Source organism: Erythrolamprus reginae, chromosome 9, assembly GCF_031021105.1.
Source record: "Erythrolamprus reginae isolate rEryReg1 chromosome 9, rEryReg1.hap1, whole genome shotgun sequence".
Lineage (NCBI taxonomy): Eukaryota > Metazoa > Chordata > Lepidosauria > Squamata > Dipsadidae > Erythrolamprus > Erythrolamprus reginae.
This window is the reverse complement of record NC_091958.1, coordinates 53,686,691-53,708,400: the sequence shown is the minus strand read 5'-3', so window position 1 is coordinate 53,708,400 and position 21,710 is coordinate 53,686,691. Positions and strand designations below refer to the sequence as shown.

Below are 21,710 nucleotides of genomic sequence, written 5' to 3'. Positions count from 1 at the left end.
TTAATGGTTCTTTAAATCCCGAGTGGGAATTTTTGATAATGTAAACACAAAACAAAACAGGACAATGGTCACTGTTTAAATAAAGGCAATAATTAAACCAGCAGGCAGATGAGGGAGGGAATATATGAATTCAGTTGCAGCTCTCTCTGTTCCTTTCGCCTCCTTGGATTCCAACTGGTAGCTGGCAACAAAGGCTGACCTACTTCAACTTGGCATGTGCTTCAAGTAAATCAACTTTGCTGTTGACCAAGGGAGGAGAAAGGATCCTTTGGGAGAAGCAATGCAGAATTCTGCAGCTAGCCCGCACATGTTTTTGTCCTTTTGCATGTTGTTCAGTTCCCTTCAGCAAAAGTTCATTTCTTTGTTTTCACTGTGTCGCCCTGCCAAGATGATCAGCATACAAGTTGTTGTATTCTTACCACGTGCTTTGGGTGTGTTGTTGGCTTCATTGAATGGTTGGCTCAGATCATGGCTTTTCTTTTGATTCCTGACTTACAAACGCAGTCAGGACCGGAAGGGAGGGGAAAAATCGCTTGTTAAGCGAGGCACCACAGGACTGGATCTGGTTTTGCTTTATTTTATTTTAAATATTTTTGCCATTATTAAATGAGACTTTACGGGACCACAACTGTTGACCTTGGCAAACAAATTAAAATAAAATGAAGCAAAATCAGGTCCAGTCCCCAACCAACTTGGCATAACAATAACAATAACAATAACACAATCGATCACATACTCAGCTGCTGCAAAAAGATCGCACAGACTGACTACAAGCATAGACACGATGCTGTGGCACAGACGATCCACTGGAACATCTATCAGTGGCAAAGAATTGGTGGGATCACAAGCCCGAAAAAGTGATCGAAAATAAGCAAGCAAAACTTCTGATTTCAGACTGACCGAATTCTGAAGCATAACACACCAGACATTGTGATTGTGGAGAAAAAGAAAGTATGGACCATCGACATCGCAATCCCAGGGGACAGCAGAATTGAGGAGAAGCGGCTAGAGAAATTAGTGAAATATGAAGATCTAAAAATCGAGCTGCAACGACTCTGGCATAAGCCCGTGAAAGTGGTCCCAGTGGTACTTGGCACACTGGGCGCAGTGCCAAAGGATCTCAGCGGACATTTGAAAACCATCGGAATTGATGAAATCTCCATCTGCAAATTGCAAAAGGCCGCTTTACTGGGATCGGCAAACATAATTCACTGCTACATCACACAGTCCTAGGTGCTTGGGAAGCGCCCGACTGGGGATGAAATACGAAATCCAGCATAGTGATCTAGTTTGCTGTGTTGTATTGATGATGATGATGATAATAATAATAATAATAATAATAATAATAATAATAACAACAACAACAACAACAACAATAACAACAACAACAGAGTTGGAAGGGACCTTGGAGGTCTTCTAGTCCAATCCCCTGCTTAGGCAGGAAACCCTACACTGCTTCAGACAAAGGGTTATCCAACATCTTCTTAAAAACTTCCACTGTTGGAGCATTTACAACTTCTGGAGGCAGGTCATTCAACTGATTACCTGTTCTAAATGTCAGGAAATTTGTCCTTAGTTCTAGGTTGCTTCTTTGCTTGATTAGTTTCCATCCAGTGCTTTTCCTGCCTGATTATCCTGCTTATATTGTTTTCTTTTCCTTTCTTTCCAGCTATGGGATCTGGCCGTATAATTTCTTTAAGAAGTTGGGAATCCCTGGGCCAAGACCCCTGCCTTTCATCGGAACTTTCCACGAATATCGGAATGTGAGTTTCGCATCCTAATAGTTTGTACAGAAAACCAACCATTTGGGGCTGAAAAGGGGTCTTTCTTTCTTTTCTTTTCCAAAGTTGTGGTGGCCTAGAGTTTGAGCTCTCAGCTCACAATCAGGAGGCTATGGATTCAATCCCAGGTAGATTCAGATATTTCTCTCTCTGGGCACAACGAGAATATATCTGCTGAAGAAAACTCCTCATCAGCAACAGGAACGGATTCTGGACATTAAATACTCTGCTAGCTCCATTCAGTTGTGCAGAGTCCACCCTGCAAGTGATTGTGGAGGTGTTAAAAGGGGATGAAAAATATTTAATATTACATATTATGACTGCGGCCAGAATTACCTTTGCCCAATATTGGAAAAATGCAGAACCCCCCTCAGAAAAAACCAGTAATTAACAAAATATATAATTGTTCTGAAATGGATAAACTGACGATGGAATTAAGGGGCCAGAAAGATTCTGAATATCATGAAATACGGGCAAAATGGCACAGATGGATTGAGTTCAGAAATAGAAATGGAAAGATCACAAAAGATATATAAGGAATATAAATATGAAAATATGAATGATTTGAATAGGGACTTTGTGATTGTATGAAATGATATGAATATTATGGTAATTAATGAATATGTATATTATTATAGGAGTTAATGACATCTCTGAGGTAGCATTGCAGAAATAGTAAATGTTTGCTGATATCACAATTTTTTTTGTTTTTGTTTTGTGGTTGTCTTTCTTTGTCTTTTGTTGGTATTTATTTGTCTGTTTTAAAATACAGTGGTACCTCTACCTAAGAAGGCCTCTACTTAAGAACTTTTCTAGATAAGAACTGGGTGTTCAAGATATTTTTGACTCTTCTTAAGAACCATTTTTCTACTTAAGAACTCGAGCCCGGAAAAATTTCCCAGGAAATTTGAGAGCGGCACGAAGGCGCGGTCAGTTTCCTGCCATTCCCCCTGGGTTTCTTTCTCTGGCGCAGTGTATGGGAGGCGCATGCTCCTCCTCGTTTCCTTAGAATACCTCAGGTTTTTTTAAGCCTTAAAAATCCTTTTATTTATTTATTTATTTATCTATCTATCTATCTATCTATCTATCTATCTATCTATCTATCTATTTATTAGATTTGTATGCCGCCCCTCTCCGTAGACTCGGGGCGGCTCACAACAATAACAAAGACAATATAAGAACAAATCTAATAATTTAAAAAACACTAAAAACCCCATTATTAAAAACAAGTATACACACAAACATACCATGTATAAACTGTATAGGCCCGGGGGAGATGTCTCAGTTCCCCCATGCCTGACGGCAAAGATGGGTCTTAAGAACTTTACGAAAGGCAAGGATTTTCTTGATTCCCCTCCCCTTCTTCCTTCGGCAGCGACTGTCCTCCTCCTCTTCTTCCTCCTCCTCCTCCTCCCACCCAAATTCCAAGCTTTTATTTCTTTCCTAATGGGATTGCACACATTATTTGCTTTTACATTGATTACTTCTTCTTACAAACTTTTGTACTTAAGAACCTGGTCACAGAACGAATTAAGTTTTTAGTAGAGGTACCACTGTATATTTGAAAACTGATTAAAATTTTTCATGCGCCTTGTGTCATCTCTTCTTGGCCTCCTCAAAAGAAGATCCAGGAGAATAAAGGACTACTAGTGCAGCTAGTCCTCAACTTCCAACCATTCTATTCAGTTGTAAGTTGAAGATTGGCTCTAAAGCCAACTGCCTATCTTTGGCACCTCCGTGATCTTCATTCTGAAACTCTTGTCCCCATAACATCTCATCAACCGAAATTCAAGATGTGCAGATTCAAACTTGCTTGCTTGTTTGTTTGTTTGTTTTATTTTATTTTTTATGCCGCCCTTCTCCTTAGACTCAGGGGGGCTTACAGCATGTTAGCAATAGCACTTTTTAACTGAGCCAGCCTATTGCCCCCACAATCCGGGTCCTCGTTTTACCCACCTCGGAAGGATGGAAGGTTAAGTCAACCTTGAGCCGGTGATGAGATTTGAACCGCTGACTTTCAGATCTACAGTCAGCTTTAGTGGCCTACAGTACTACACTCTACCTGCTGCACTACCTTGGCTCAATCTCAATTTTTAACAGCCTCTTATACTTTTCCAGTCTTTGCTGGAGAAACAATGGCATTGCCAAGTTTTCATGGATCTTCCTCTTTAATTCGACAGGGGATTTTGATGTTCGACCAAAGTTGCTATGAGAAGTATGGCAAGATCTGGGGGTAAGTCACCTGTCAATTGTCACCTCCAGAAGGTCCTCACAGTTAACAACCATTGCAACTTCCCCACAGTCAAATAGAATAGAATGGAATGGAATGGAATGGAATGGAACGGAACGGAACGGAACAGAACAGAACAGAATAGAATTCTTTATTGGCCAAGCTCTTGGCACATGGGATTTGTACTCTAAGTTCTGCCCAGATCAAAGACGTTCACCAAAAAGCTCTACTCCAGATCAGTCACCAATCTAGTCTTGAGCTTCAAGCTTTGCATGCCTTGTATCTACCTCAATGTTTGCATTGTTTGATTATATGCCTTGTTTAGTTACTCAGATAGTTACCTTGCACTGTTTAGCTTGTACCTTTCTTTATTTCAATTTATTCGTTAGTTAGTGGTGGAATTTTACAAATTCCAGGCGGGGAGTGTGCTGTCACCACAGTGGTACCTCTACCTAAGAACGCCTCTACTTACGAACTTTTTTAGATAAGAACCGGGTGTTCAAGATTTTTTGGCCTCTTCTCAAGAACCATTTTCCACTTACAAACTCGAGCCTCCGAAACTGGAACTGGAAAAGGCAGGGAGAAGCCTCTGTGGGGCCTCTCTAGGAATCTCCTGGGAGGAAACAGGGCCAGAAAAGGCAGGGAGAAGCCTCCATGGGGCCTCTCTAGGAATCTCCTGAGAGGAAACAGGGCCTCCACCCTCCCTGTTGATTTCCCCAATCACACGCATTATTTGCTTTTACATTTATTCCTATGGGAAAATGTGCTTCTTCTTACAAACTTTTCTACTTTAAGAACCTGGTCACGGAATGAATTAAGTTCGTAAGTAGAGGTACCACTGTGGTTAGTTTGTATTAAGACATGTTTCTTTAAGACATTGCATTAGGGGAAATGTAGTCAGATTGCACTCTGGGTAATGTAATTTTACATGTGACCACATCTGTGTATTCCTATTGGCTCGGATCCAGGAGGAGGGTAATTGGAGAGAGCAGTCCAGAGGGTTTTTTTGTTTTTTCACTAAAGTCAGCATGTAAAAGCAACATGTTACCTGTACAATGGGAAAGATTACACTTCATAAGTTATTGATTGGGAATTCCTGTCAATAAAAATAATCTATGATATCTCGTTGTGCTGAGTTAATACTCTGTGAAAATCGCCCCCAACTTGAACAGTATAAATACATTCATCAAGAATAAAAAGTGGTAGTCAAGGTTAGTAGTAAGCTATCAAATCATACTAGGAAACAAATAAAAACAATATAAATTGAAAGATGCAAGCAAGATTGTTGTAGTAATAAGTGGGAAGAGATAGTTATCTCAGTTGGGCAGCTGGAAAATAGGAAGCTTTAATCCTGCCTTCTTATAAAGAGAAAGCCTACATTTCAAAACATCTGTTTTTATTTTGACTATCAGAATATTTGATGGCCGGCAACCTGTTATGGTCATTGTAGATCCTGCCTTCATTAAAACCATCATGGTCAAAGAATTCTATACTTATTTCACCAATCGCCGGGTAGGTATCCAAAACTGAGGTTGTGAGAACTTTACTGGGGTGGGGAAATAGAAGGCCTGCAAGGGAACAAACAAGCCTTGTATTGGGGTTGAGGTGTTGGGCTGGCACTGGGGAGACCTGGGTCCAAGGTCTCCCTCAATCCTGCAAGCCTCATTCCATCTTGAATTCTAGAATAGTAGTAGAATATCTGTCTGTCTATCAGACAGAAGACAAGCAGACTGATGATAGAGAAGATGATATAGATGATAGATAGATAGATAGATAGATAGATAGATAGATAGATAGATAGATAGATAGATGATAGATAGATAGATAGATAGATAGATAGGTTTCAGAGATTTCTGGTACCCATGAAAATCTACGAAAAAACAATATATATGATTTGACACAAAAATATATAACTCTTCCCTGGTGCAGAGCTGAAGGGATTGGATACTGTAGCCTAGAGGATAATTCTCTGCCTTACAAGGTAAAGATTGCAGGTTCAAGTCCCAGTGGGTATGGCTAGCTGATGAGGCCAAAATAAGGCCGAAATAGATTTATCCTAGTCTCCCTTAATTTTCAAATTCAGCAAAAAAAACATGTGACACATACAGATAGAATTGTCGGCTATCAATAAAAATTAACTGCCTTGGAAATGGCTCTGGGTTGGGCCGAGAGGCAAATAAGGAGCTGTGATGTTCCTTCAATACACCAGGGTGATTCGACACAAAATATGTAACCTTTCCCTGGTGCAGAGCTGAAGGGATTGGATACTGTAGCCTAGAGGATAATTCTCTGCCTTACAAGGCAAAGGTTGCAGGTTCAAGTCCCAGTGGGTATGGCTAGCTGATGAGGCCAAAATAAGGCCGAAATAGATCTATCCTAGTCTCCCTTAATTTTCAAATTCAGCAAAAAAAAAAACATGTGACACATACAGATAGAATTGTCGGCTATCAATAAAAATTAACTGCCTTGGAAATGGCTCTGGGTTGGGCCGAGAGGCAAATAAGGAGCTGTGATGTTCCTTCAATACACCAGGGTGATTCGACACAAAATATGTAACCTTTCCCTGGTGCAGAGCTGAAGGGATTGGATACTGTAGCCTAGAGGATAATTCTCTGCCTTACAAGGCAAAGGTTGCAGGTTCAAGTCCCAGTGGGTATGGCTAGCTGATGAGGCCAAAATAAGGCCGAAATAGATCTATCCTAGTCTCCCTTAATTTTCAAATTCAGCAAAAAAAAACATGTGACACATACAGATAGAATTGTCGGCTATCAATAAAAATTAACTGCCTTGGAAATGGCTCTGGGTTGGGCCGAGAGGCAAATAAGGAGCTGTGATGTTCCTTCAATACACCAGGGTGATTCGACACAAAATATGTAACCTTTCCCTGGTGCAGAGCTGAAGGGATTGGATACTGTAGCCTAGAGGATAATTCTCTGCCTTACAAGGCAAAGGTTGCAGGTTCAAGTCCCAGTGGGTATGGCTAGCTGATGAGGCCAAAATAAGGCCGAAATAGATCTATCCTAGTCTCCCTTAATTTTCAAATTCAGCAAAAAAAAAAACATGTGACATATATATGTAGATTTTTCACGGGTACAGGTATGACGGTCTTGGCATATTCAGGTTTCTTCCCGTGTAGGATTTGGAATATGCCAAGACCGTCATATATATATATATATATATATATATATATATATATATATATATATATATATATATATATATATATATATATATGTATATATGGACTGAGAAGAGCAACATGAGAGATTTCTGCTTTTATTTTTTTCACCTCAGGACTTTGGTCTGAATGGAAAACTGGATGTATCCCTAACCTTTGTGGTCGATGAACACTGGAAGAAGATTCGCAATGCCTTGTCCCCTACTTTCACTGGTGGGAAGTTGAAGGAGGTAAGAAACAGAATTTTATGAGATATGGAACAAAGTGTATACAGTGGAACCCCGACATAAGAGCTGCTCTACTTAAGAGCAACTCGAGATAAGAGCTGGGAGGGGAGAGGTATTTTTGTTCTACTTACAAGCCCAAATTCGAGATACAAGCGCCAAGGAGCTGTCTCCTGAAGCCAAACGCTAACTTCCGCGTTCGGCTTCAGGAGACAGCTGCGAAGCGGCGCGCGTGTTTTAAAAGGTTGCAGCCGGCCTGGGGGGCTCGGGGGGGTGCTTGCAGCTTTCTTTCTTGCTCTTTTTCTTTCTCTCTTTTACCTTCCCTTCCTCTATTTCTTCTTTTCTTTCTCCTTCCCACCTTCTTCCCTCCCTCCCTCCTTTCACTCATTCCTCTCTTACTCTCCCCTTTCATAAGTTTCCTTGCTTTCTTCCTCTGTTCCTGTCCCTTCCTGTCGCTTCTTTCTTTCTTTCTTTCTTTCTTGCTCTTTTTCTTTCTCTCTTTTACCTTCCCTTCCTCTATTTCTTCTTTTCTTTCTCCTTCCCACCTTCTTCCCTCCCTCCCTCCCTTCACTCATTCCTCTCTTACTCTCCCCTTTCATAAGTTTCCTTGCTTCCTTCCTCTGTTCCTGTCCCTTCCCCCTTTCTTTCTTTCTTTCTTTCTTTCTTTCTTTCTTGCTCTTTTTCTTTCTCTCTTTTACCTTCCCTTCCTCTATTTCTTCTTTTCTTTCTCCTTCCCACCTTCTTCCCTCCCTCCCTCCCTTCACTCATTCCTCTCTTACTCTCCCCTTTCATAAGTTTCCTTGCTTCCTTCCTCTGTTCCTGTCCCTTCCCCCTTTCTTTCTTTCTTTCTTTCTTTCTTCTCTTTCTTTCTTTCTTTCTTGCTCTTTTTCTTTCTCTCTTTTACCTTCCCTTCCTCTATTTCTTCTTTTCTTTCTCCTTCCCACCTTCTTCCCTCCCTCCCTCCCTTCACTCATTCCTCTCTTACTCTCCCCTTTCATAAGTTTCCTTGCTTCCTTCCTCTGTTCCTGTCCCTTCCCTCTTTCCTTCCTTCCTTCCCACCCTCCGTCCATTCATTCACCCATTCCTCTCTTGATCGCTTAAAGCCGGTCTCTGGTGCAAAAAGGGTTGGGGACCTCTGTCCTACAGGATTGGGTGGCAGAGAAGTTGAACATATGTAAATTTAAAAGTTTAAGAAAGTTTACAAGTTAAGTGAAAGAAACTTCATTATTCATTTATATGTACATGTACATTTCTTCATTAAAAACATGTCTTTCTGCATAATTTAGACTAACTTTGTGAGTTTTTTGAGGGCTGGAACCAATTAAAATTATTTACATTAATTCCTATGGGGAAAAGTCATTCGAGATAAGAGCTGCTCGACTTAAGAGCCCAGGTCCGGAACGAATTAAACTCGTATCTCGAGGTACCACTGTATATGGATAAATAAGAAGTAATATTAAAAGTAAAAATAAATAAATAAATAAATAAATAAATAAATAAATAAGAGAATTGCTTTAGGAGAGATATGATTTAAGTGTTATGTTAGAATTAGTAGTGATAAGATTTAAGAGTTATGTTATAATTAGTTTATGTATGAAGATTTATTATAAAAAGTTAAACAATTTTCTTCTTTTCATTCAAGGTAATAAGTTGATTTTAAGCATTTTTTTGAATGTATTCTTTTTTCTGTATTGGAATTTTATTTCTAGAATAAGTGGGGAAGAAACAACCCCCACTTTTATGTTAAATGTATGTTTGTTAGTTTTGTCTATTTATTTGGAAAAAAAGAAAAGAAATGAGGGTTGGAGGCCTTTTGGACTTCTCAAGGATTCTTGCATTGCCTGAAGAAAACACAGCCTGCCCTTAAGCATTGTCAGTGGTTAATGTTAGGTCTGCCTTCGTTAGCTAGGGGAACCCTCCCTAACTAGATCAGGGGAGCTTCACCTGATTTAAACTGTTTAGCAGCCTGGTTGATCCCCTTGGAAAAGTCTGTGAAATCCACCTGTCCTAAAAGGAAAGACTACATTTCCAATAAATTCTACATTTCCTATAAATCTTAGTCTGGATTGCCTAACTAAGTTTTCTTGAGCCTTCCTGTTGGGTCTTGTATGTTTTCCTTGATGAAATCTAAATGCAAATTTAAACACACCCATTAATTGATTGATTGATTGATTGATTGATTGATTGATTGATTGATTGATTGATTGATTTGTATGCCGCCCCTCTCCGTAGACTCGGGGCGGCTAACAACAGTGGTAAAAACAACATGCGACAATCCAATACTAAAACAGCTAAAAACCCTTATTTTAAAAACCAATCATACATACAAACATACCATGCATAAATTGTAGAAGCCTAGGGGGAAAGAATATCTCAGTTCCTCCATGCCTGACGGCAGAGGTGGGTTTTAAGGAGCTTATGAAAGGCAAGAAGGGTGGGGGCTATTCTAATCTCTGGGGGGAGTTGGTTCCAGAGGACCGGGGCCGCCACAAAGAAGGCTCTTCCCCTGGGTCCCGCCAAACGACATTGTTTAGTTGACGGGACCTGGAGAAGGCCCACTCTGTGGGACCTAACTGGTTGCTGGGATTCGTGCGGCAGAAGGCGGTCCCGGAGATAATCTGGTCTGGTGCCATGAAGAGCTTTATAGGTCATAACCAACACTTTGAATTGTGACCGGAAACCAATGCAGATTAATTAATTAACCATTAATTCCCTTCAGCTATTAAGACAGACAGTATCTTTTTGAAAAGCTTTTCCTTCATTACTGATTTTCGTCCTCCTCACTGTCTAAGAAATTCCAGCCCACCTTGGAGTAGGTATACGAACCCTTTTGGCTACTCCACCTTTCCTGTATCAAAGTAAGGTACACTGGGATTCCAACTCTAAAATTTTAAATAAGGTTTTAAATAAGTCTGGGAAGTTTAATTGTGCTCGTGCTTAAAACAAATGAAGAAACAGCTATCAGGTTTGCGAGCTGTTTAATTTAAGATCATAATAAGAGGCACATTTTAAATGTTTCAGAAATTTTGCCACACAATTCAGGTTGAAGTAGTGAAAATTGCTGTCTGAGTTGACTTGTTGCTTTCATTCTACAAAGTGTCTTCAGCATCTTGTCCATTGGTCTTTCTTTCAGATGATGCCCATCATCAACCATTATAACAAAATCTTGGAGAAGAACATTCAGAAGAAATTGGAGAATGGGGAAACCCTAGATATGAAGCTGTGAGTGATATCTGTGAGATTGGCTAGGAAGCATTCCTTTTCCAACAGAAATTTAGAAAGGGTGAATTTGTAATCCAAACGTATAACAGTGGATTCACATTTTCCATAATACGTGGAATCCCTTGTCCAACTGTTAAGGATTCCCTGAGATCCTCTGTTGAATTTATCATGAGGTGGCTTCAAATGGTTGAATCTCTCTACACTATGCTTCTTCTTCATTCCTTCCAGGATCTTTGCTGCCTACAGCTTGGATGTGGTAACTAGCTGCTCATTCGGTGTCAACATTGATTCCCTCAACCATCCCAACGATCCACTTGTTGTGCACATGGAGAAGTTCCTCAAATTTAGCTTCTTTGGCCCTGTTCTAATGTTGTCTGGTAAAATTTCTTTGTAGGCCACATAGGCCGCCCTTCATATTTCACATTGTTATGGAGGAGTCAGATGATACTTTTGTAAAATTCTCATGTTCTTTCCCATAACTTATTTATTTATTTATTTGTTTGTTTGTTTTGTCCAATACATAATACACATTGAAGAGAATAGATGTGTAATAATATAAATAAAGAAAAGAATAGAAGAAAAGATATAAAAGTATGGTTGAACATATTTGAAAGGAAGAAAAGATAAATGAGATATAGGAGAGACAATTGGACAGGGGACGGAAGGCACACTGGTACACTTATGCACGCCCCTTACTGACCTCTAAGGAACCTGGAGAGGTCCATCGTGGATAGTCTAAGGGAAAAATGTTGGGGGTTAGGGGTTGACACTACTGAGTCAGGTAATGAGTTCCACGCTTCGATAACTCTGTTGCTGAAGTCATATTTTTTACAGTCAAGTTTGGAGCGGTTAACATTAAGTTTGAATCTGTTGCGTGCTCTTGTGTTGTTGAGATTGAAGCTGAAGTAGTCATTGACAGGTAGAACGTTGCAGCATATGATCTTGTGGGCAACACTTAGATTGTGTTTTAGGTGACGTAGTTCTAAGATTTCTAGACCTAGGGTTGATAGTCTGCTTTCGTAGGATATTCTGTTTCGAGTGGAGGAGTGAAGGGCTCTTCTGGTGAAGTATCTTTGGACATTTTCAATGGTATTGATGTCCGAGATGTGGTATGGGTTCCAGACAGATGAACTGTATTCAAAGATGGGTCTGGCAAAAGTTTTGTAGTTTAAAAGTTTAATCTTTAGATTAAAAATTTAATTTTTAATCTAGATTAAAAGTTTAACCTTTCTGTAAACATTAGTTGAAAAGAGGAGAAAGAATTCATGAACAGAGTCTTTAATAATCCTAATTCCTAAAGATAGACAAGAGAGACAGAGGATCCAAAACTATAGGCCAATCTAGCTGCCAAGTGCTGACTATAAAATATTCACAACAATTATAGTGGAAAGGTTAAAAAATAATAATTAGGGCTATTCACCCGGACCAGAATGGTTTTCTCCCCAAGAGACATATTATAAACAATATAAGAAATATACTGGACCTGCAGCGTTCATATTCCTCAATGCACAAAAGTCATTCGATAATTTAAATTGGGAATTCTTTATTAATAAATTTGGAAATATGAAATTTTGAGAAAAAATTATTATGATGATGTGAACTATTTACTCAAGGGACTTTGGAGGACTTCTAGTCCAAACCCCTGCTTGGGCAGAAGACCCTACACTACCATCAGATGAATGATTATCCAACATCTTCTTTAAAACTTCCAGTGTTGGAGCATTCAACAACAAATCATTCCACTGATCAATTTTATCCTTAGTTCTAAGTTGCTTCTCTCCTTGATTAGTTTCCACCCATTGCTTCTTGTCCTACCCTCAGGTGCTGATTCCCTCTTCTTTGTGGCAACTCCTGAGATATTGGAACTCTGCCATAGTCCTCCCATAGTCCTTCTTTTCATTAAACTAGCCATACCCAATATATTTGTCCTAAATTAGCATCACCCAAGGTCTTCATTGGCTACCATCCCAAGACCGTTAGTTGTTAATAGTGGGGATAGTAATTTAGGAATCTGTTGAGTACAAGAAAGCTATTGATGAGCACAATGGTTAGAATGCACTACTGCAGGCTGGCTACGTTTGCTTACTGCCGACTGCCTGCAGTTTAGCAGTTTAAATCGCACCAGGCTCCAGGTTGACTCAGTCTTCCGTCCTTCTGAGGTTGGTAAAATGAGGACCAAGGTTGCTGGGCGCCATAGGTTGACTCTGTAAACCACTTAGTGTGGGCTGTAAAGCATTATATAAGTCTAAGTGCTATCGCTATTGTACTAGCTGCTCAAGCCAGTAATTTTATTAAGCATCATTTATTTATTTGCTGCCGGAATCAGATTTAGGCTGCTTCATTCATAATTGTTACCATCACCTGTATCTACAATTTTGCTAGAATCTGTCCTTGACAAAGCTCATGTTACAGCTGGGTTGTGCTCATGCAAATAATCTGTTTGCTTTCCTCCCCACTCCATGCCTCCTCCCCAGTCCTTTTCCCATTCCTTGTCCCAGTTTTGGGAAAGCTAAACTTCAGCATATTCCCCGAGTCTTCCACAGATTACTTCTTCGAGGTCATCAAGAAAATCAAAAAGGAGCGCCAAAAGAAGGATCACACGGTCAGTCTGGGCTTTGTATCTCATGCTTATTTATTTTATTTTATTTTATTTTATTTTATTTTATTTTATTTTATTTTAATTTATTTTATTTTATTTTATTTTATTTTATTTTATTTTATTTTATTTTAATTTATTTTATTTTATTTATTTTATTTATTTTATTTATTTTATTTATTTTATTTATTTTATTTATTTTATTTATTTTATTTATTTTATTTATTTTATTTATTTTATTTATTTTATTTATTTTATTTATTTTATTTATTTTATTTATTTTATTTATTTTATTTATTTTATTTATTTTATTTTATTTTATTTTATTTTATTTTATTTTATTATTTTATTTTATTTTACTTAACTTTACTTTACCTTACCTTACCTTACCTTACCTTACCTTACCTTACTTTACTTTACTTTACTTTACTTTATTTTATTTTATTTTATTTTATTTTATTTTATTATTGGATTTGTATGCCGCCCCTCTCCGTGGACTCGGGGCGGCTAACAACAATGATAAAAACAATATGTAGCAATCCAATAATAAAATAACTAAAAAACCCTTATTATAAAAACCAGACATACATACTGACATACCATGCATAAACTCTAGAGGCCCAGGGGGAAAGAATATCTCAGTTCCCCCATGCCTGATGGCAGACGTGGGAGTATTAAGGAGCTTACAAAAGGCGAGGAGGGTGGGGGCAATTCTGATCTCTGGGGGGAGTTGGTTCCAGAGGGCTGGGGCCGCCACAGAGAAGGCTCTTCCACTGGGTCCCGCCAAACGACATTGTTTAGTTGACGGGCCCGGAGAAGGCCCACTCTGTGGCACCTAATCGGTCGCTGGGATTCGTGTGGCAGAAGGCGGTCCCGGAGGCTTGCTCTTCTTCCGTAGCCTTCATGCGCTTGGTGTATATTTGTGCCTTCCAAGTGTCAGAGTTAATTTTGAACTTGCTTTGGAAACGTGGAGGGTACCAGATATTGGACAATAAAGACACTTCAGCTGGAGTTCTTTCTTCAGAAGGCTTTTACTTCTTCTTAGTATCCAAACTATTAACTCTGTACTATATTACAGAACGCCTAACCAAACTCTTACACCTGACGACCAACCAGCTAACCACTATCACACCACAAGCCACACCTATGCAAAGGTGTATTGCAATATATACAAGTATTGACCAATCAGGCTGTGGAACACATTGCATCATTCTGCTGATGCACCATGACTCAGCATTCCTTCTACTTTACAGTAATTGCTGACACCAAGCAGGTTTCAGAACTCCCTCGTGTGTTTCAAACAGCTTCTGATAAAGGAGAATAGTTGTAGCTCAGGGTTGACAGGACGGCTCCTTGGTGCTTTCTGAGCTTCCTTGTTTTCTTGCAAAGGTAACATGACACAAACTAGGTTAACATCAGTGCTATAAGGGAGTTGGGTTTGTGAGTGGGAGGGAGGAGGAATTGTGGGACCCTTGGTGTTCCCTGAGCTTTATTGTTTGGAATACTGTGTCCAGTTCTGGAGACCTCACCTACAAAAAGATATTGACAAAATTGAACGGGTCCAAAGACGGGCTACAAGAATGGTGGAAAGTCTTAAGCATAAAACGTATCAGGAAAGACTTCATGAACTCCATCTGTATAGTCTGGAGGACAGAAGGGAAAGGGGGGACATGATCGAAACATTTAAATAGGTTAAAGGGTTAAATAAGGTCCAGGAGAGAAGTGTTTTTAATAGGAAAGTGAACACAAGAACAAGGGGACACAATCTGAAGTTAGTTGGGGGGAAAGATCAAAAGCAACGTGAGGAAATATTATTTCACTGAAAGAGTAGTAGATCCTTGGAACAAACTTCCAGCAGACGTGGTAGATAAATCCACAGTAACTGAATGTAAACATGCCTGGGATAAACATAGATCCATCCTAAGATAAAACACAGGAAATAGTATAAGGGCAGACTAGATGGACCAGGAGGTCTTTTTCTGCCGTCAGTCTTCTATGTTTCTATGCTTCTATGTTTTCTTGCAAACGTTCCATGACACAAACTAGGTTAACATCAGTGCTATAAGGGAGTTGGGTTTGTGAGTGGGAGGGAGGAGGAATTGTGGGACCCTTGGTGTTCCCTGAGCTTCCTTGTTTTCTTGCAGATGTTTCATGACCCAACTATAGAACATCATCAGTGCTAGAAGAGAGTGCTATTTGTGGAGTGATGGAGAGGAGGAGACGGGGGAAGAACTGGGGAGTCCTCTTGAGCTTGATTGTTTTCTTTCACTCATTTCACAATACCATCAGTGCAGTTGTGCGCTGAAATTTGATGAAAAAGTTCACATGAGACATTTGGACAAAGAGAACAGAAATGTTTATTCTCTCTGGGTAATACCAAAAATGATTTGCAAAGCATGGTGCTCTTCGCAGGAAGAGACACCAGACAGAAGCTAAAGAGCATGAATCCCAGCGACCAGTTAGGTCCCACAGAGTGGGTCTTCTCCGGGTCCCATCAACCAAACAACGTCGCTTGGCGGGACCCAGAGGAAGAGCCTTCTCTGTGGCGGCCCCGACCCTCTGAAACCAACTCCCCCCAGAGATTAGAATTGCCCCCACCCTCCTTGCCTTTCGTAAGCTGCTTAAAACCCACCTCTGCCGCCAGGCATGGGGGAATTGAGATCCTCTTTCCCCCTAGGCCTTCACAATTTTATGAATGGTATGTGTGTATGTATGATTGGTTTTTATATAATGGGTTTTTTAACTGTTTTTTAGTATTGGATTTTGTTGTACTGTTTTACTGCTGTTATTGTTAGCCGCCCCGAGTCTGCGGAGAGGGGCGGCATACAAATCCAATAAATAATAATAATAATAATAATAATAATAATAATAATAATAATAATAATAATAATAATAATTAATATAGTAACACAAGACCTCCCAATCCTACGCTAGCTAATCTTGCATGGTGGGTTACAACCAATCACAGAGGTACACAGAATTCCTGCCTAAATATGGTCTACATCCTGTTTCCTTTCTCCTAAAGATGAATAGTACCTTACACGGTTTATTATATACCCTAAACAGATACGAATTGGGTAAACAGTCCCTTCCACAAGAGCAGCAGAGGCTCATCTTCTTATCACAAAACTTTAAAAAGCAAACACTTATCTTGCTAAAACACAACCAAAAAACAGCAGACACCGATCTTCTTAAAAGAAAAACAGGAAAAAATTATCTTGTTAAAACAGAACCTAAAACAGCAGACACTGATCTTGTTAAAATAAAACTCAAACTATTTTATACGTAATGAATTTTTCCTTCACTATGATGATAATGAAACCTCTCTCCCTAATAGCACTGGTTATGTTGTCTAGACCAGATGCTGGCTGGGGGATTCTGGGAGTTGAAGTCCAGATATCTTCAAGTTGCCAAGGTTGGGAAACACTGGTCTAGATGATATTGTCAAGAAGGACTCCAGTCCTTCTCCTCCTCCTCTTCTTCTTGCTCCTCCTCCTCCTCCTAACCCCTCTCCTTTCCAGCACTGATGATGTTCTTAGTTGGGTCATGAAACACCTGCCAAAAAAGCAAGGAAGCTCGGAGAGCACAAAGGACCCCTCACATGCCTTCTAACTCTGCAGTGGTCAATCACACTCATCAATGACAGTTCGATCTCCTTAATGTCATTTTTTGGTCTCTCTACCATTCCAGAACCGAGTTGATTTCCTTCAGCTCATGATAGAAGCTCAAGCAGCAGACCCAAATTCAGAGAAAGGTAAAGTGACAGAACTTGCTTTTGAAATATATATATTGTATTTTTTGAAGTATAAGGTGCACCTTAGTTTTTGGGGAGGACAATAGGGAAAAGAATCTGCTTACCAGGTATTCATCACCACCATTGATGGAGCGCCCACAACTTCTGGTGGCAAGCTGTTCTACTGGTTAATTGTCCTTACTGTCAGGAAGTTTCTCCTTAACTCCAGGTTGTTTTCTCTCATTGATCAGTTTCCAATCATTATTTCTTGTCCTGCCCTCTGGTGCTTTGGAGAATCATTTGGCCCCCTCTTCTTTGTGGGAGCCCCTCAAATCCTGGGATACTGCTATCATGTCCCCCCCTCTGGTCCTTCTTTCTTCTAGATTAGCCAAGGCCAAATCCTGCAGCCGTTCGTCGTATGGTTTAGTCTCCAGGCCTTTGATCATCTGAGTGGCTCTTCTCTGAATTTTTTAATTTATTTAAATTTTTAAATAATATTTAAATTGAATAAATAAAAATAAATAAATTGAATTGTTTTATCTATTTATTTATTTTTACTTTTTAAAAAAATATCCTTTATTGACAATTTACATACAAAAACCAAACACACAAAACTATTTACATTTTTTGTTCATACGTGAACTTTTTAATTTATTTAATTTTTTAAATAATATTTAAATTGAATAAATAAATAAAAATAAATTGAATTGTTTTATCTATCTATTTATTTTTACTTTTTAAAAAAATATCCTTTATTGACTATTTACATACAAAAATAAACACACACACACACACCATAACAAAATGTTCATGTAGAAAAGATAATATACATATATCCAATTTATCATAAGTATAACATTAAACACAAAGGGGAAAAAGGTCCTTCAAAAATAATAGTCAACAGAACAGTTGACTAGTTAGATAGATAGATAGATAGATAGATAGATAGATAGATAGATAGATAGATAGATAGATAGATAGATAGAAATACTGTAGATATTCAATAGCAATAGCAAATACAGCTGTTGCTGTATTCTTTGTGTGGTGAGAGAGAGAGAAATGTTTAAAGTTGTTGAAATAATAATAATGATGATGATGATGATAATAATAATAATAATAATAATAATAATAATAATAAACATTTATAATGCCCTTTTAACAAGCTATAAACAACTAACAAGACAGACAGCAGGCAATACACCCACGTAACTAGAACACATCTAATAAAACCACAAAACTTGTTAAAACCATTCCCAACTTCTCCAATGTCCTCCCCGCTTGCTGATCCACAGAACAAGGATGTTTCAATCTGCTGAATCAAAGTAGAATCAGGTCCCCTGGATCATCGGGTTACCCTGAAAGCCACAAGTCAATCCGAGATATGTGCTGTTGTGTAGGTGTGACATGAGACTGAATGCCGTGGGTTTGATCCAAAGCTTCTTCTGTCCTTTCCTTTCTCCTCCAACAGCTTTAACAGACAAAGAGATCCTGGCCCAGGCAACTGCTTTTATTTTTGGCGGCTATGATACCGTCGGTCTTTCCCTCAGCTTCACGTCTTATTGCCTGGCCACCAACCCTGATGTTCAAGAGAAATTGTACCAAGAGATCAATGACACTTTTCCCAATCAGGTATGTTTCTTCAAGCGTCTCTTGTTCGTTTGAAAATACCTCTGCCTTGCTAGCAGAAGGAACTTATTAGATTTGTTTACATTGTATTATTATTGCTGTGAGCCGCCCCGAGTCTGCGGAGAGGGGCAGCATACAAATCTGATTAATAAAATAATAATAAAAATAAATAAAACTTTCTGAAATTCCTTAACGGTACTTTCAGAAGAAACTTGTAAACTTGATTCATTTTTTCCTGCATCAATGGAAGACTCCATAGTGTCATCCCCAAACCCCCAACACTTTACCCTTAGATTATCCACGGTTGACCTATCCAGATTCCTAAGAGGTCAGTAAGGGGCAAGGACAAGTGCACTAGAGTGCCTTCCGTCCCCTGTCCTATTGCTCTCCTATATCTCCTATACCTTTCTTCTATTCCTATATCTCTTCTTCTACTCTTTCATTGATATGTTCTATTACTTTTCTATTCTTTCTATTCTTTCATAGATATATTTTATTATGAGTATCTCCTCTATAACCTTCATCATGTATTTTACTATGTGTGTGTGTGTGTGTATATATATATATATATATATGACGATCTTGGTATATTCGGGTTTCTTCCCGTGTAGGATTTGGAAATTTCTGGCGACATTTCGACGAGGTCTCACTCGTCATCTTCAGGCTGGTGTTTCTGTCCTTGTCTAAGGCGAACAAGGACAGAAGCACCAGCCTGAAGATGACGAGTGAGACCTCGTCGAAACGTCGCCAGAAATTTCCAAATCCTACACGGGAAGAAACCCGAATATACCAAGACCGTCATACCTGTACCCGTGAAAATCTACGAAAACACACACACACACACACATATATATATATATACATATACAGTGATACCTTGTCTTACAAACTTAATTGGTTCTGGGACGAGGTTCTTAAGCTGAAAAGTTTGTAAGACGAAACAATGTTTCCCAAAGGAATCAATGGAAAAGTGATTAATGCGTGCAAGCCCAAAATTCACCCCTTTTGCCAGCCGAAGCACCCGTTTTTGCACTGCTGGGATTCCCCTGAGGTTCCCCTCCATAGGAAACCCCACCTCCAGACTTCTGTGTTTTTGTGATGCTGCAAGGGGAATCCCAGCAGGGGAATCCCAGCATCGCAAATACGAGTGCTTCGCTGGCAACGGAAGTCTGGAGGTGGGGTTTCCCAGCAAGGGGAGCCTCAGTGAAATCGCAGCATCGCAAAAACACCAAAGTCCTCAAAACCCCACCTCCGGACCTCTGTGTTTTTGCGATGCTGCGATTTCACTGAGGCTCCCCTCGCTGGGAAACCCCACCTCTGGACTTCCGTTGCCAGCGAAGCACCCGTTTTTGCTCTGCTGGGATTCCCCTGCTGGGATTCCCCTGCAGCATCACAAAAACACGGAAGTCCAGAGGTGGGGTTTCCCATGGAGGGGAGCCTCAGGGGAAACCCAGCAGCGCAAAAACAGGTGCTTCACTGGCAACGGAAGTCCGGAGGCGGGGCATCCCAGCGGCGGCGGTGGGTTTGTAAGGTGAAAATAGTTTGTAAGAAGAGGCAAAAAAATCTTAAACCCTGGGTTTGTATCTCGAAAAGTTTGTATGACGAGGGGTTTGTAAGACGAGGTATCACTGTATATGTATCACATGTTTTTTGCTGAATTTTTTTTTAAATTAAGGGAGACTAGGATGACACCATTTCGGCCTTGTTCTGGCCTCATCAGCTAGCCACACCCTTACTGGGATTTGATCTGGCAGCTTCTGCCTTGTAAGGCAGAGAATTAACAGCTGAGCCACCAGACCTGATCCCTCAGCTCTGTACCAGGGAGGGGCTATATGTTTTTTATGTCGGGTATACCAGGGTGATTTGACAGAAATAATATCTTACACACACACACACAATTTATTTATTTTCATTATTTATTATTTGGATTTATATGCCGCCCCTCTCCGAGGCCTTGGGGTGGCTTACAACATATAAAAAGACAATATACATCAAAATACAATAAATTAAAATTCGAAGTTACATCTAAAAACTAAGGAAGCAATTAAAGTACACACGTATCCATTCAATCAACAAACCCACTATACATTTATCGGCCATGGGGCAAACTCAAATGGGCCCCAGGTTTGATGGCATAGGTGAGTCTTTTTTTTTGGGGGGGGGGGGTTATTTTTTTCCCCTCCATACAAACTTTCTTCAATAGTTTTTCTCATCATTCCTATCACCCATTTCCTCCCATGTTGACTGTATGACTGTAACTTGTTGCGTATATCCTAAGATTTTTATTAATATTGCTTCTTCATTGCTTATTTGACCCCTATGACAATCATTAAGTGTTGTATCACATGATTCTTGACAAATGTATATTTTATTTTATGTACGTTGAGAGCATATGCACCAAGACAAATTCCTTGTGTGTCCAATCACACTTGGCCAATAAAAATTCTATTCTATTCTATTCTATTCTACATTTCAAAATACCTTCCAATTGCAACAAAAACTGTATCAGATTAGTAAAACATATATAATTGCCCCCCCCCCAAAATTACTAGTTCCATATAAATTACTTCCGGTATTCATCAAACCTCCCAAAATTAAAACCTTTAATTTTGTCATCTAGATATCAAAAACAACAGAACAACCAAAAGAAAAGCCATATGCAACAAAAACACAAACGTAAAAAAACATTTACAGTTGCATTTCTTTATCTTTGGTTTCTCTGTTTTTCTTTGAATTTACAGGTTATTCTATTCCGTTCTTTCCATCGATCCAATTCTAAAATGTACCCCAAACATTGTAGTATTCTTTGTCCTGCTTATTCTGTAACTCTAAAGTAAGTTTACTCCATTGTGCGAATTCCAGTATTTTGCTAATTAGTAGATCCTCTTATGGTACATTTTCTTTTTTCCAGTTTTGAGCAAAAACCAGTCAAACGCAGGTAATACTACTTGCATTTTTTATGTGCTTTCAAACTGCTAGGTTGGTAGAAGCTGGGACAAGTAACAGGAGCTCACCTCCTTATGTAGTGCTAGGGATTCGAACCACTGAACTGTCGAACTTCTGAGTGATAAGCTCAGTGTCTTGGCCGCTGAGCCACTGTTTCATACTTCTTACACAGTC

The 21,710-nt window shown here is 39.4% G+C and overlaps 1 protein-coding gene across 4 annotated transcripts in view; it reads left to right on the top strand.

Moving 5' to 3' along the window:
* LOC139172333 (cytochrome P450 3A29-like) overlaps positions 1 to 21,710 on the top strand; it is a 106,532-nt gene that overhangs the window by 2,016 nt on the left and 82,806 nt on the right. For 2 of the 4 annotated variants that reach the window (XM_070761324.1, XM_070761331.1), the window contains exons 2-10: positions 1,670 to 1,763; positions 3,962 to 4,014; positions 5,424 to 5,523; positions 7,306 to 7,419; positions 10,547 to 10,635; positions 10,864 to 11,012; positions 13,110 to 13,237; positions 16,922 to 16,985; positions 18,433 to 18,593. In XM_070761324.1, the coding sequence (XP_070617425.1) occupies positions 1,670 to 1,763; positions 3,962 to 4,014; positions 5,424 to 5,523; positions 7,306 to 7,419; positions 10,547 to 10,635; positions 10,864 to 11,012; positions 13,110 to 13,237; positions 16,922 to 16,985; positions 18,433 to 18,593 (952 nt within the window). The remainder of the gene's footprint in view (positions 1 to 1,669; positions 1,764 to 3,961; positions 4,015 to 5,423; positions 5,524 to 7,305; positions 7,420 to 10,546; positions 10,636 to 10,863; positions 11,013 to 13,109; positions 13,238 to 16,921; positions 16,986 to 18,432; positions 18,594 to 21,710) is intronic. The other 2 variants (XM_070761323.1, XM_070761327.1) reach the window with 1 other exon arrangement.